The sequence below is a fragment of the Vicia villosa genome, linkage group LG1 (assembly GCF_029867415.1).
Source record: "Vicia villosa cultivar HV-30 ecotype Madison, WI linkage group LG1, Vvil1.0, whole genome shotgun sequence".
NCBI classification, from domain to species: domain Eukaryota; kingdom Viridiplantae; phylum Streptophyta; class Magnoliopsida; order Fabales; family Fabaceae; genus Vicia; species Vicia villosa.
In genome coordinates, this window is record NC_081180.1 from 33420773 (window position 1) to 33438170 (window position 17398).

At 34.8% G+C, this 17398-nt stretch overlaps 1 protein-coding gene across 1 annotated transcript; it reads left to right on the top strand.

The window, feature by feature from the left end:
• The first annotated feature begins 13707 nt into the window (after positions 1-13707).
• Positions 13708-15971, top strand: LOC131604002 (equilibrative nucleotide transporter 8). Its single transcript, XM_058876487.1, has 2 exons — positions 13708-14409; positions 14984-15971. Exons 1-2 carry the CDS (start codon positions 13920-13922, stop codon positions 15679-15681), a joined length of 1188 nt encoding a protein of 395 aa, XP_058732470.1. The 5' UTR covers positions 13708-13919; the 3' UTR covers positions 15682-15971.
• Positions 15972-17398: the final 1427 nt, after the last annotated feature.

Genomic DNA, 17398 nt, shown 5'->3' on the forward strand with positions numbered 1-17398 from the left:
CTGCCATGAAGACCATCAAGGACCTAACTGCCCCAGGTATTGATGGATATGGTGTGAAGTTCTTTAAAGCTACTTGGCCTATTATCAAGCAAGATGTGCAGGCTGCAGTTTGGGATTTCTTTGATAACTGTAGGCTTTATAGGGCAGTTAATAGCACCCTAGTGACTATTATTCCTAAGAGTTCCACAGCTTGTATGGTTCGTGACTTCAGACCTATCTCTTGCTGCTCAGTTCTATATAAGATTGTCTCCAAAATCATGACTACTAGACTTGGAAAAGTCCTGAAGGATGTTGTTCATGTTGATCAAGCTTCCTTTGTTCCTGGCCAACATATTAAAGATCACATTCTGCTAGCGTATGAATTGATGAGGGGCTATAGTGTCAATGGAGGAGCCCCTAAATGCATGATACAAATGGACTTACAAAAGGCATATGATAGTGTTGACTGGCAGGCTTTAGAAGATATTATGACTGAGATGGGATTCCCTAATAGGTTCATTCATTGGTGTATGCTCATGGTGAAGACTGTCTCCTACAAGTACAAAGTAAACAATGCAGTTTCTGACCACTTACAAGCTCAAAGGGGACTGAGACAAGGTGACCCCTTGTCACCACTGCTGTTTGTTTTGGTCATGGAATACCTGAACAGGATCCTGCAGAAACTGGATGAGAATGCTAGATTCAAGTATCATTCAAAATGCAAGAAGTTGAAAATCATAAACCTGAGTTTTGCAGATGATCTTCTGATTTTTGCTAGAGGTGATAGTGATTCTGTTAAACAGGTTATGGCAGCTTTTGGGACGTTCTCTAAATCCACAGGCCTTCGTGTCAATCCGTCCAAGTGTAAAACTTTCTTTGGCAATGTCAGTGAGCATGTTAAGAATGAGATTCTGCAAACCACATCCTTTGCAGAGGGAGTTTTGCCTTTCAGATACCTAGGCCTTCCTCTAACTAGCAGAAAACTGTCTGTGCAAAATTGCCTGTTATTAGTTGATAAGATAGTTGCAAGGATCAAGCATTGGAGCTCCAAACTCCTAAGTTTTGCGGGTAGGACTCAACTTATTAAGAGTGTGCTGTTCTCCATCTCTAACTTTTGGGTCCAATGCCTTCCGATTCCCAAGAGTGTGATTCAAAAGATTGAAGCTATATGTCGTTCTTTTCTCTGGGCAGGTACTGAGACAATCACACGCAAATCCCCAGTAGCTTGGAAGAAAGTATGCAGCCAACGCAAACATGGAGGTTTAAATATCCTAGCTTTGCACAACTGGAACAGAGCTTGTCTTCTGAAGAATGTGTGGAACCTGTCAGGCAAAGCTGATAGTTTATGGATTCGATGGGTGCATAGTTACTATATAAAGAATGCTGACATTTTGACTATCATGAGTAAGCAATCGGATTCATGGATAATGAAGAATGTTTTGAGAGTGCGAGACTGTGTTAGCAATGTCCAGGAATGGCATACTATGTTAATGCAGAATAAGTTCACAACGAGGGTAATATATCGCGCCTTATGTGAGTCATCTCTGAATGTAAGTTGGTGCTCTCTCATGATAAACAACCTTGCTAGGCCTTGTGCAATTCACACCCTTTGGATGGCATGCCATAATAGCCTGGCCACAAAGGAGAGACTTTGTAGGTTTGGGTTGCTTACGAATAACCAATGCCGGTTCTGCAATGAGGTTGAGACGCAAAATCACCTTTTGTTTCAATGTCCTGAGATGAGGCAGGTTTGGAAGGATACCCTTAGGTGGCTGGGAATTGCTCACTGCCCTGATATATGGGAAAAGGAACTATGTTGGATCGTTGGTGAATGTAGGAGGAAAGGGACAAAGGCCCGGGTTTTACTTTGTGCCTTTACGGAGACAGTACATGAATGTTGGCTGCTGCGAAACAAAAGAATTTTTGAGGATAGTGGCACTGTAGCGGGGACGACAAACAAGATTGTTGATGCGCTTGTTTATCGTTGCTGGACAAAGGAGAAACTAAGGAATTTTGTTAGTAAGCTAATGCTTGAGTCTTAATTCTCGTTTGCTGAGTTTCTGTAGTCTGTTGGCATATTGGATCATTTACTTGATCACTTGTACCTCATTTCCTTTTGGATTATAAATAAAGATTATTTTCTTCCAAAAAAAAAAAACAATAACATAACATATATTCTTTTTCTATTTAACATATATTCTTTTTTATTAATATTCAGTTTTTAAGATTAATATCATAAAATACATATATTTTATTTAGAAGATAAAAAACAGATTTTAAAAATAAATTTAAACATTTTTCTATTAATTTTTAAAATTCTAAAATACATATATAATAGTTTTTCTAATAGTTTTTTTATACAATATTATTCTAAACATTTTTCTAACATATTAAATCTAAACATTTTTCTATTAATATTTAAACAACATTGGAAAATATATTACATCCTAAATTAATATCCTAATTAAATTTAAACACCAACATAATATTTAATCTATAATTTCGTTTTATAATAACCTAATTAAAAAATAACTTAATTAAAAAAATAACCTAAAAAAATGTTTAAAAACTTACCTCTTCTTCAATCTACTCCTCCTTCTTCTTCCTTCACCTTCTTCTCCTCCTTCACCTTCTTCTTCCTTCAAATTAAATGAAAAAAAAATTAAACTATATATTGACAACATAAAATACAGTATGAACACAAAATTATAAAATACTTTGAATACCTTGTAATGCAATTGAATGAGATTGAAAGTTTGGGGATTTTGGGAGAGGAGAAAATTTGGGTTTGTAGGAAATGGGAGATTTTGGAGAGTTGCAGAGAAGAAGAACAAGAAAATGCGTATGAAATGGTAAAGGGGAAGAAGAAAAATGCGTGTATTAATTAACACATCAGCGACGTTAACCTCACGTCGCAACTTTGCCACGTGGGTTACACGTCGCTACACTCAAACGGTCATAACAATTATTACATACTCTGCCACATCTGTACAAGTGGCAGAGTTATTTTCCCAAGTAAAAGGTTGCGACGTGGGGCTAACGTCGCTACAAAATTTTATAAAAATTCAAATCTCCCTCCAGCTACAATGTTAAAGTTTGTATTTTTTTATTTTTTACTTTGTAGTAGCGACGTGACTCACACGTCGCAACTGTTTAAAAAAAAACCCCTCTGACAAGTCTGATTATAACGTTGGATTGATTTTTTTATTATAAAAGTTTGTTGTGACGTGTGTAACACGTCGCAACCTGTGACGTGTAAAACACGCCGCTAATATATGTCGCAGGAGAACACATTTTTTGTAGTGTGATATCTTATTATGAAGTGAGTATTAATGTTAATATGCTATCGTATTTAATTTACTTCTACTAATTTTATATCACTCATTTTAGCACGTCAAGTTCTTTCAATCGGATTAAATGAGATATCTCATATGATATAATCTCCAAAAACATCATTTATTTAGTTTTATGTATTAATATAAATAAATTATTGATATTTATAAATCAATAATTTAAAAAAAAATTATTTCATTCAAGAAAAAAATAACAAATTCATTCTTTTATAAAATTCATTTAGATATCATCATCATATATATTTTTAGAATTAATACATAATTTTAAAGTAATAAAATATTTTAATATTAATATACATAAATCTCTTATTCAAAGATATTATTCTATATTAAATTTATTTTTCCAAGAGCTTCATATACTAATTATAATTCATATATTATAATATATGATACCACAAATATAAAAATATCCTCTTGTGTCCCATGTAATGCAAGAGTCGACATCTAATTAAATTATATAATTGAATTGTCATAAAATTCTAAACATATACTAAAAAGTATCAATTGTATAATATATGTAACAAATTATTTTAAAAAATTGGTATTTAAAAAACATATGTTTGAGCTAATTTTTAATATATTGATTTTATTTATATTTTTCTAAACATCAACATAATAATCACAAAAAATTAGTATTTTTAATCATGAAAAATTCCTTTTCATTTGTCATAAAATTTGAGAATCTTGTAGTTATCAATCAATTTTCTAAAACAAAAGCAATGTTGATATTGTCATTGCTACCAAGCATGACATAATGTTGTTACTATACATGTCAACTTCAATCCACTTAAATGCAATGCATAGGGACCATACCAGCTCAATACAAAGTTATAGATAGTCAACAAAGAAACAAAGAAATATTCTATGTGTAGCTGTTACAGTGAGAGTTGACAAAGACCACTTTTTATTACTTGAGTTAAGTGGAGCTTTTTTTTTCCTTATATGACCAAGAAAAGAAGGTTTTTTCTCTATTCATAAATCAAAAATTCCCATTTTCTATTATGTGTCAAGCACTGGTAGGTATGAAATGATGAAAAGTAAGAATTTGATGCTACAATAAATATGAACAACAAATTAATATATTTTAGCAGCCAGACAAAATGAAATCTTGTGGTGTGTCCACAAAAAAATTTCAAGGGATTCTTTAAGAAGTGGATGGTTAGATAAATTCTTTACTTTAGCACAAGATTTATTTTTGTTCTTCTTTTGAGGGCGGTGTGTGCTTTTACTCCTAACATGGACATCATTCTAAGTTTGGCCCAACCAATAATGGTTTTGTACTAAAGAATATTCTATTCTAATGGCCAATTAAGGCTTGGCAGATATGTTTGATACTATTAGATTAAGAATCCTTAAGATTTAAGAGGCCCCTTTTTACAACATTGTTCAACACTACTTTATCTTCTAATCATCATTCCTTGGTGTAAAATAGTTCTAATTATAATCATTAAACACATTAGGTTATGTTATGCATATCTATCTAACTTCAAAGATTAACTAATACATAAGTGGAGTTTACTATACACGACTTATATTTAGTTTATCGATTCGCAATAGGTGAAAATTAGAGTTACGGTAGTGGTAGGAGGAATGGAAAAAACACTTCGAGTGGTCTGTTTTAAAATGATATTTGTATCGTCGATTGGTTGAAACATGACGATATTTACCTTGAACATGTATTTTTAAGTAGAGACGATTACAAGTCAGTTTTATATGAATAAGTTAGGACCAAGTCAAATTCTAATGTCAATGCACCCATTTGTTGAAAGAGATTCATGATGAAATTTTTACAACGAAAGTGGTGGTGGTGGAGGGGTGGAATTCGATATCGGAAGAGTATATATCGAAATCAAAATCGAGATCTAAATTGGTAAGGGAGACAAATAGAGTAAAGGGATTAGGGTTTGGTCATCGTCGAGTTCGTGGTGGTAGTAGAGATATGATACATTAGTAATTGAATGAAGGGAAAAGAAAAAAGTTCAAAAGAAAGTGGAAAATAAAATGATTGGAAGTGAAAATTGAGAAAATTAGATTTTGTCGAGAAAATATAGGGAAAAATCCCTTTTACGATGGATATCAATCAAACTTCGATATCATATTAAGAAAAATGACATCTATGAAAGGAATAAAGAGAAAACTTCGAACTCTTATTTAATAATAACGATCAAAATATCATAAGTGAAAAGATAATTACGATTTGACTATTTTAAACATGTTTTTACTAGGAACTAATATCAATAAATAACCAATTTAACTAACTTTTTATATATCTCTAATAATAACGGCAATCAATAATTTGTACATCATAACACAAAACTTAAGTTGTATATCTTAAACGCGTCATCTAAGATTATAATCAATCATTCATGTATCATATAACACAACCTAAGATCGGACAATATTTAACTTAAAATATATTTTTAAATGACGCAATTCTCACATTAAAAATCAATTTTATTTGAATAAGTTAAAACCAATCTAAATGGTAAATTCAAATATCAATGCACTCATTTTTTTTTACTTTGGTCCTACTAAATTATTGACAGATCTTATAGAAACAAATTAAAATTATTGGATCTTTACAAATAACCATATCAATCAGTCAGAATCACAATCTCACACAGGACACACTAAAATCTTTATAGTAAAGCTCATCCAAACTTTACCATTTTGAATGGTTGATAAAATTGAATGAGACAACTTGCACAAGCTTTACCCCTTAGAGATAACCTCCTTTGAGAAAATCACTTTTATACTTTCTTAGATTTAGTTATAGATTTACAATATTACCATGAATAATAATTATTTTTGTCATTTTCTCAACCCAAACAAACTATTGATAGTTTCCAAACCAATAATAGAGTTCATGAAAAACTTGACATTGACACTTGAAACTTGAAAGTTGAAAGTATCTTGGATAATGATATGCTTTTTACCTTTAGTTTCAATTAATTTGTCTGCAGCTACTGTAATTTTTATTAGCCACATTATTCTTAAGAAAAATTATTTCATATGTTTGCTAATTATACTGAAAAAGAAAACTAAGAAAAAATGGCAGAAAAAAATATGGTAAATTTGTTGACTTGTATGAAATAATTGCTATACATTGCAACTACTTTTAGAGTTGAAGATTTACATCCATCCAGTTTGTAGTACACACTGTTAGGTTCAAGTCTTGTATCAATCACTATCTATCATTGAGTACTTGTTTGCCTTCTCCACTCACTAGATGACATAAAGAAAACTCCACATACTATCACTCTAATAGAGTTGACCCAAAAAATAAAATAAATTGAAGCATGCAATATTTATTTTTAACAATCTTTACAATGATGTAAAGAAATTTTAAAATAAAAATGATCACATACTCCGACACCATTATAAACATGTATATCGTAACACAATTAATATCTAAAATAAACATCTAACACCATTTATATATGGTATGAGAAAATCTTGATTAAGCCTTAAAAGTGGTCTATAATGTTATAATATTCAATCACAAGATTATAAATAATGGAGGATTTAAATATGTAGAGAGATATAATTGAGGATGAGAATATGATTTTTACATTAACTAAGATGAAGATATATATTGTCTCCAAGACATTTATACAAATATTACAAATTTATTGGAATAGAAAAGTATCAAGAAAAAAACTAGAAAAAGTAAAATGTTGGGCCTGTAAACGATTACACAAAATCTATAGTCGGTTACAGCTGACAAATAATATAAATCAACTATAAGGTGTAGCCGGTTACCGCGAATGTGTAACTGATTATGCCAACTCCGAAAGTATTTTTTTTCTTCAGTTCAAAAGTGATTTTCTTTCTGTTGTAACCGATTACACTTCCGTGTTAATCAGTTAGAACACTTGAATTACTAGATTTCACTTAACACGCCACCTTAATTCAAGTGCTCCAAGTCTTCCATGCATATGCTCATCTTCAACCTTTTGAACATATCATTTGTGACTCCCTTTGTCAACAAATCAGCCAGTTGGTCTTCACTTCTACAATATCCCAATCTCAACTTTCCTTCACTAACAAGTTCCATCAAGTAGTGAAACGTCATCTTAATATGCTTCTCCTCCCATGTGCAATTGGATTCTTAGAAAGATTAATAGCGAAAACATTATCAATCAATAGCATAATAACCTCACCTTCATTGCTGCACAGCTTCTTCAATAGATTCATGAGCCACAAGGCTTAGCACACACATAACGAAGCGACAATATACTCAGCCTCACAAGACGAGAGTGCTACCACTGGTTCCTTCTTCGAACACCATGAGATTGATGTTCCACCAAACATAAATATGTATCCAGCTGTATAATTACGATCATCTTTATCTACGCACCAATTTGAAGCGGTGAAACTAAGCAAAATGCATTTTATGCCCGTATCAGCTGTGGGAAAGAGAATTTCCCGGCCAATAGACCCTTTGATGAATCTTAGGATTCTTTTGACTACTGCCAAATGAGACACTTTCGATCTCTCCATGAATCTACTTGAAATACCGACACTAAACGCCAAATTTGATCGCGTATTATGCAAATAGCGCAAGGATCCAATCAACCTTCTATATTGGGTTGGATCAATGTTTTTCTCCTCTTCATTCTTTGACAGTTGCACCCTGGGTTCTGCTGGTGTAATGGCAACATTACAATGCTCCATTTCACACTACTTCAATATCTCAAGAGCATATCTCTTTTGATGCATAAACAATACCTTTTGGACTTGTAGAACTCTATGCTAAGGAAGTATGGCATGATACCAAGGACGCTCATCTCAAATTCTTTCATAAGTTCACTCTTGAACTTAGAAATACACTTTTTGTCGATGTCGATAATCAACAAGTCGTCTACGTATAAACAAAGAATGATCACCCTTTCACTTGTATCCGTCTTCACTTAAAATATTCCATGCTCGGATACACGTTTCTTGAAGTCAATGTTCTTTAGGAAACCATTTATCCTTTTTTTCAAGCTTTTGGATCTTACTTCAAACCATATAGCGCTTTTCTCAACTTATAGAACCTCCCTTCTTGGTTTTTCACAACAAAACTAGCGGTTGTTTTACATAAACCTCCTCTTCAAGCGGACCATTTAAAAACGCAGATTTCATGTCCATTTGATAGATGGACCAATTATTGTTATTCTCAATACCAACAACTAGCCTTATGGTTTCAATTCTAGCAACTGGTGGAAATTCCTCTTTGAAGTTTATGCCTTCTCTTCGCAAGAATCCCGTTGCAACTAATTGAATATTATGCTTGATTATTTTACCTTTAAAATTTGCCTTCACCATCATCATTGACTTCGTTGTCACGAAACATCTCACAATCTTAGTGTCTTTGAGGAAAACATATTTGCCTTGTTGACCTTCTCACATTCTCTTCATTTTAGGCTTCTACGTGCGGCGCTTCTGCACTTCCCATTTCTATAGATCAAAAATTTCAAAGGTGTAAATGATTATAGAATGCTCATAACCGGTTACAGCCTACTGTGTAACGCCCCAGACTGCTTTCGGGATGATCGACTGACCCCACAAACCAACACGGGTCTTTTCAGCATGCTTTGACCTCACTCGCACGCTTTCCGGGAAACTTCCCAGAAGGTCACCCATCCCAATACTACTCCAAGACAAGCATGCTTAACTGTGGAGTTCTTATAGAATGAGCTGCCGAAAAGAAGATGCATCTTGTTGGTATAGGTAGTACCCATCAATCCTTGTATGCACTCCTTCAACCATGCAGTCTCATACCTGCACAGTCTCAGGATCCCTCTCATTCCGATGTGGCGACCACTCCTTACCATATTCGGCTTCGAGTGTTACATGCAGTGTAACCACCCCTCGCCTTCTTCGGCCTCGGGTGTTACATGCCCACCAGCTTCCGCATGGTTCGTCCTCAAACCACATCGTACTGGGAGAGGTATGGCTCTGATACCATTTGTAACGCCCCAGACTGCTTTCGGAATGATCGACTGACCCCACAAACCAACACGGGTCTTTTCAGCATGCTTTGACCTCACTCGCACGCTTTCCGGGAAACTTCCCAGAAGGTCACCCATCCTAATACTACTCCAAGACAAGCACACTTAACTGTGGAGTTCTTATTGAATGAGCTACCAAAAAGAAGATGCATCTTGTTGGTATAGGTAGTACCCATCGATCCTTATATGCACTCCTTCAACCATGCAGTCTCATACCTGCACAGTCTCAGGATCCCTCTCATTCCGATGTGGCGACCACTCCTTTCCATATTCGGCTTCGAGTGTTACATGCGGTGTAACCACCCCTCGCCTTCTTCGGCCTCGGGTGTTACATACTGCATTTGCTGCATCATAAAGCTTGTAACTTCTAGTGGAGTGATACCCTACTAGTATAATTATCTCTTCCTTATCATCCAACTTCTTTCTAAGTTGGCCTGAAACATGTTGATACACCACAGAACTGAAAAAATCTCAAATTGTTTAAATTCGGTTTGAATCCAGACCAAGTTTTTTTTGGTGTTATCTTCTCAAGCTTCTTTATTGGAAACATAAAAATCAAATAGGCATTTGTGGATACCGCTTCTCCCCATAATTCTTTCGGCAAGTTCTTCCCTTTCAATGTGTTTCTCACCATGTTCAAAATCGACTGATTCTTTCTTTCGACAACACTGTTTTGTTGTGGTGTATAAGGTGGTACTACCTCAAGCACTATCCCGCCTTCATCACAAAATTTTCCAAATTAATTTGAGACATATTCGCCTCCACCATCCGTTTTGAGCACTTTGAGCTTGTGACCGCTTTGTCACTCAACCATGGACTTGAACTTCTTAAACAAGTTGAATACCTCATCCTTTATGTTGATTAGGTATGTACATAGCTTTCAACTATAATTGTCGATAAATGTGATCAAGTATCTATTTCCACCAAACAAATCAACTTGCATCGGTCCACACCACAAGGTTATGCTTGGTTCTATAACATGCGTCCTTGTTGAATTTATCCTAGTGTTGCTTTGCTTGCACACACTTTTCATAAATTTCAGCCGGTATGTTGATGGATGACAACCTGGTTACCATTCTGTTCTTTTCTAATGTATTCGGAAATTGAGATGCCCAAGACGTTAGTTCCATATCCACTCTTCTCGACTAGCCTCTCTAGGAAGACACCTATGATCCATAACCTTCATCTCAACCTGGAAAGTTCAATTGGAAGCCATGGGAGCTTTAAGGATTAAAACCTCGTTTGCATCCATAACGCGTAGTGCCTTATTTTCCATGTGAATCTTGTAACCCATCTCAATAAATTGGCCACTGCTTAGAAGGTTATATTTGATTTCCAGAATATAAAATACATCTTTGATTGAATCCCACCATCCCTCTTCATGATCAAAACATCACCGGTACCGTCGGCTGCTAAAGTGGTGTCATCCGTGAATTTCACTTTATTCTGTATGGTTTGATTGATTTTGACAAACCAATCCTTCCTCTCTGTCATATGAGATGAGAAATCTGAATCCAAATACCATTCCTCACTTGTTTGAACTCCCTCTTTCGCACTCAATTTAACATTTTATGTTGCCTGTAACTGATTACTCTCTTTACGTAAGCGGTCACAACACGTTTCTACAAAGTTCCCCAAACTGCTGTTGGTGCTGTCCTGCAGCTTGCTACTGTTGCATTCGCCTTCCCTGGTCATGAACAACAGTGAATAATCATCATCAAACTCTTGTCTTGAAACCTCGGCTTCATCCTCCTTAGGTTCTTTCTTGTTCGCATTGCAATCTCTTGCAAAATGGCCGAACTTTTGATAATTGTAGCATTGCATCTTTGCCTTGTCAAACTTTTCCTTTTCATCTCTAAAGTTGCCTTGACCGCCATTTTTTTTGCATCTTCTCTCACCCTTTTGACATGTCAGATTCTTTGAATTTTGAGATTCTCTAGCACCAAATTCTGAAAATTCCATTTACTCTTCATGGGCGATTTTCTTTTCGACTTCTTGTTCTTCTCATTGAACCGAGTTTCCAAATCAATCTCCGTCTTTTTCCTTGTCTTTATTTCTCTCTTCCATCCTTTGCTCATAAGCCTCAAGAGAGCTTTGAAGCTCATCTTTTCTCAATACCGCAAGATCCTTCGATTCCTCAATTGCCACCACAATGTTGTCAAATCTTGCCAACAAAGAACGCAAGATCTTCGCCACAACATTCTGCTCAGCAATAGCTTCTCCACACGACTTAATTTGATTCACCAATCGAGTAATTCCCATCAAGTAATAATTTATTGTCTACGTTTCCTCCATTTGAATCAATTCAAGCTGATATTTGTAAGTTTGTAACCTCACCACCTTTGCTTTATCAGCTCCAGCATATGCCTTTTCCAGAATTTCTCACGCTTGCTTTAACGATTTGCAATCACCAACCTTTTCAAAGTTGTCACTATCCATGCATCGATGGATCAAGAGCATCGCCTTGATGTCTTTCTTCTTCTCATCCTTATGTGTTGTTTGTTGTGAATCTGTTGCACCTTTGACAAAGGGAATCACCCCGTTATTGATCACTTCAAGAACATCTTGGTAGTCAAACAACACGTTCATTTGCTTGCACCATTTGTCATAGTTCTTTACATCAAAGGTTGGTAGTTTTGTGGGGATTCTTTCGTTGGAGACAGAATTCATGTTGCACACTAGGTGTTTGGTGGATAAAACCATGATCTTGATGCCAAATGTTAGAACATTCAATCACAAGATTGGTAAACAATGGAGGGTTTAAGTATGTGGAGAAAGAGTGTGTGTGTGTGTGTGTGTGTGTGTGTGTGTGTGAGAGAGAGAGAGAGAGAGAGAGAGAGAGAGAGAGAGAGAGAGAGAGAGAGAGAGAGAGAGAGAGAGAGAGAGAGAGAGAGAGAGGAGAGTTTGAGAGAGAGATAATTGAGGGTGAGAATATGATGCAAACATTACAAGTCTATTGGGATACACTAATGGGTGAAGTGGTCTGAACGGGTTGGAATATTCATACTGCACGACTCAGTGCTTTATGACTACAAGACCTAGTACTTCAAATAAAAGTCGTGGTAAAACATGTCAGCCCAAATATTAGGTTGCCACCTGCTTCTCCTATGATAAAGGGAGTTCCGTTTTCCACTCACATGATTCGATCAAAACCTAAGAATCATGGTCGAATCTATATAAATAAGAATGGACTCTTTCCTTCACTCTAGCAACTTCTCATTGCGCCTATAAATATCTCAATTCCTAGAATTTGAATAATTCATTCACTAATCTCATATATTTAATCTGGAAAAAAACCCTCTTACAATCACCTTTGAGAGCACACTGCACGGCTCTTAATTTAGGTTGAGAATTAATACTGATATTCATATATAATATATTCACTTCATGAAACCAATATGGAAGCTAGAAAAAGCTATTAGTTTTAATTGGACACTGTTAAGGAATCTAATTAAGGTTGGTTGATAAAATATTCATGGACATTAACAATACACCATCATGTGAGGATGGAAAAAAGCCTAGGATAATGGCAACTGATAATCAACATGACATGATTAACTTCTATATTACTGTATAAATACTCTAAAACAGTATCTAATTCTGCTGCGTTAAACTGATAATCAACATGACATGATTAACCTCTAGTCTATTAATGTATAAATACTCTAAAACAGTATCAAATTCTGCTGCTTTAAACTCATAATCAAGCTTTTTAAGGACCACTCTCATTTTCAAATAGTCACGGCAAACCCTCCATAAGTTCATTGAATACTCTCATAAAGTATGACCAATGATTTTTAGCACATTATCATATGATCAGTAGAGACCGTTTTTAAAAAGCTGACTACCACGCGTGGTTCAAAATTTGTCACAGTTAAACTGCAGTTAACCTATACAGGGTCACCGAAAATTTGAGACGGCTCTGGATCATTATTATTTTTAAATAAGTTTTTCAACAAAGCAAGTATTATGATGAACCTCAAGCATCCAATTTATGTTACCCGAGTGTAAAAGTACAGAAGATTTCAAGACAGCTTACACGTGTTTGACTGTGTCACCAAATGGTATATCAAATTTCACCCATCCATTTTCTGTCCCCACATAGCATAATTTTTCTTCTTCATACATTAAGCATATCTATTCAACCTCCACAACCCCATCAATCACATTATTCACATCTATGTTGGAATTAAATCCAGTGCATTCATCGCGCCACGCGGTTTCGCATTTCCACCGTCTGATCTCAAACGAACGACCGAGATCATTTACAACGTATTTGTCATTGTGCAATCTGAGTCATTCGATCTTAAACCAACGACCAAGATCGGTTACATCGTGAAAATGTGTGGAATCACTATTGCAGACAGTCCTGGTCCCATATATGTGTATATATATGTATATGTATGACTGAGTGCTACAAGAGCTGTCCACTATTCTCAAACTACCTCTACCATAAGTAAGATTCTACTTGTCTTAAAAGCCAACATCTTCTAAAGAATTTCAAGCTAGAGATTTCTAACAAGACAATAACCCTCACATTAACAAGAATCCTTTTGACTAATGCTATAAGAAAGTAAAAAAAAAAAACACAATGGAAGCTGTTAAGCAGGTGCCAAGCGAAACACGAGACGCTTACAGAGTTACTTACATAATCCATTTCCTGCTCGGCGCAGGAAACTTACTTCCCTGGAATGCATTCATCACAGCAGTTGATTACTTTGCCTACTTGTATCCAACCAACCACATTGAGAAAGTTTTCTCTGTGGCTTACATGGTTTCATCTGTTTTCGTACTTCTTGTGATGATGAGTTGGGGAGGTTGGAGTAAGACAACACTAAGGTTGAGAATGAACTTAGGATTTTCAATGTTTGTTATGTCTTTAATGGTAGCGCCTGTCATCGATTGGGCCTCGAGTAGCACGACGATGAAAGAGAGACCGAGTGGTGCTTATGGCATGACAGTTGCAGCTGTTGTTATATGTGGTTTAGCAGATGGAGTTGTTGGTGGAAGCTTGATAGGATCAGCAGGAAAGCTTCCAAAACAGTATATGCAAGCGGTTTTCGCTGGAACTGCTTCTTCAGGTATAACTATAACTACAAGGAAATTATTATATTTGTTCCCTTAAAGTTGATCAAATTTATTTTCCTTTTTGCATTACTATATACAAGAGGTAAATCATGCTTTCCTTATTTGAACAAATTCTAAGGAATATACAAAACTTTGCCTAAGATGAAACATACAATTAGTGTTTTAGTCTTTTAAGTATATACAAATCTTTTGAAGGTTTTAGATTCCATAACAGTGATGGATCCACAGCTACCATTATAGAGGAATTTGTCTTAGTATATATAAATATATTATATTATTTCCGTCACTGTTCTAAATTTTCTAGGTGATATGTCTTTAGAGATTGCCAAAATCACAGCGAGTCATGTGATTTTGCAGAAACAGGAAGAGTAGCTTCTGCAAAATCACAGGTACTCGTTGTGACTCTGATAAACCCACATGATACCAAAAATTGTTCAAACTCACAATTTATGCGGTAAATTGAAGCAAATCTATAGTACAATCTAGAAATAACTACTCAAACTATAAAACTAAGTTGCTGTCGAATTTTGTTCTCGTATTAACAAAAAGTCTTTTTGTGGTTGACAGGTATTATAATTTCAATCTTGAGGATAATAACAAAGGCATCACTACCTCAAACCCCAAAGGGTCTCAAAATAAGTGCTCACTTGTACTTCATGGTATCCATAGTTTTCCTTCTATGTTGCATTGTGTTTAGTAACTTGCAACACAAGTTACCTGTTATGCAGCAGTATCAACAGAGTCAACTTCAGGATAGTGCCTTGTGCTCCAAGACAAAATTCTGTGCAGTGGCAGGGAAAATCAAGGGGCCGGCTTTCGGAATTTTCATAATCTACATAGTAACACTATCTATCTTTCCGGGATTCATTGCGGAAGATCTTGAATCCAAGGTTCTTAAGGATTGGTATCCGATAATATTGATTACAGTTTACAATTTAGCCGATCTTATGGGAAAATCATTAACTGCTTTCTATGTTCCGCAATGTATCAAAAAAGCTATATGTGCTGCCACAGCAAGACTATTATTCTATCCACTTTTTATTGTTTGTCTTCACGGACCGAATTGGTTGAAAACCGAAGTTCCAATGATTGTTCTGACATTTCTGCTTGGATTCACCAACGGATACCTCACTAGTGTTCTTATGATTCTAGCTCCTAAGTCAGTGCCTTTCTCGGAATCAGAGTTGTCGGCTATTGTGATGACCGCGTTCCTCGGATTCGGGCTGGTTGGTGGATCGGTCCTCGGTTGGTTCTGGATATTGTGAGTGTGAAGAAGGTGTTTAGTTCAGGTGAAATAAAATGAGCAGAAGAAGAAAGTAGCATTCATTGTAGACTCAAGTAGGTTGTTTCTATATTTGTTGTCTAATGTTTTGAGTGCCAAATCATGAAAAGTGTGGACATAGGTATGTAAAATGTAATGTAATGAATCCATATACTGGGAATGGATTTAAGATCTGTGATAATAGAAATAGTACACTTTTGAGATTAATGCATACAAGTTTTCTCTTATGATTTTATTCACCAATTGTCTAATATAATGTTTACAAGAGTTTACACATTTTCTTGACTTTCACCTAACAACCAACTAGTCTTTAAGCTTTCAATTGTTCTTGGGAACCTTCTTCTCTAATTTCTGAAATTCCCACATAAATTGAAATTGAAATTTACACCTATGTGATTCATGGACAGTTTCACCACCTTGAACTTTCCCAATCTCAGGTTGAATTTCAACAAAGTGTAAACAACTTTGAAGTATAAAAACTCATAGTAAATCGATATTCAAACCTCTAGTTGATACCCTAATTGATTTAAATCATGAAACAATGATTCACAACATATGGATGGGAAACTTTTCTAAGTTTGTGATCTTGGATTGTGATTCGAATAATCTGAAAGTATGCCTCAAATCACTATGACTTGAAATTTCAATGAACTTCCCATAAACCAATGTGATTCAAATTATCATGAATTTTAATTGGAATCAAGTGCTTGAGAATCTAAAAACAGGTCTAAAATCACTTGAAGATGCATAAAATATATGTTTTGGATGCAAAAGTGTATTGGGAAAATCTCATGTTCCACTTTAATTAAAGATAAAGTCTTTAGAGAGTTTATATAGAGTGACACCCCTAACCTTTCAGACTAATTTCATAAGAATAGGTTATATTAAACTCTAATATTAAATCAGAGCCTATGGATCGGACCTTAGGCAAGTAGCACCCTCTAATAATAGAATATATATATATATATATATATATATATATATATATATATATATATATATATATATATATATATATATATATATATATATATATATATATATATATATATATATATATATATATATATATATATATATATATATATATATATATATATATATATATATATATATAAAGAAATGAATGAGAACTTTTTTAAGACTAGACTATTGAGAAATACAAATTACAACATAAACTATGGCTAGGAATATATGTTTGACAACAATCAAAAAGGCCTAGGTTTATATAAACAAAAACTTAGAGAATTTCTAAAAGCACTCATATGTTTTATTAGAGACGCTTGATAAAAACTCTAAAATACACTTAGCATTTGGATATGCATATTTGAACTCACCACATCACATATATTTAGAAGGGTTTTCGAATAGAAATCTCTGAAACAACTTTTTTGTCAAGATCAGGGGGGTTCGCATATGCAACTCCGAATCAACCCCATATGTCAGGTTCAAAGAATTTTCGGAGATACATATCCGAACGTTTTTAAGTATATATTTGGCTCGGACATAACATTTCATTCTTCTTTGCTTTCTACTCTTTCTATCCACAAAAACACCCAAATCCTTCATATTTCTACTTTGAACAAGTTACTGAAGCAAGTGTTTCCGAGACTTTGAAGAAGTAAGTGTTACCAAAGCAAGTGTTTCTCCTCATTTCAACAAGTTTTCAAAAGCTCCGAATTTGAGTAAGTTTCTCTGAA

Excerpts from the sequence above, each read along its gene's own strand:
- LOC131604002 (XM_058876487.1), top strand. The coding sequence starts at position 13,920 with ATGGAAGCTGTTAAGCAGGTGCCAAGCGAAACACGAGACGCTTACAGA. Across the intron at positions 14,410-14,983 it reads CGCTGGAACTGCTTCTTCAG|GTATTATAATTTCAATCTTG; the intron begins GTATAACTATAA and ends TGTGGTTGACAG.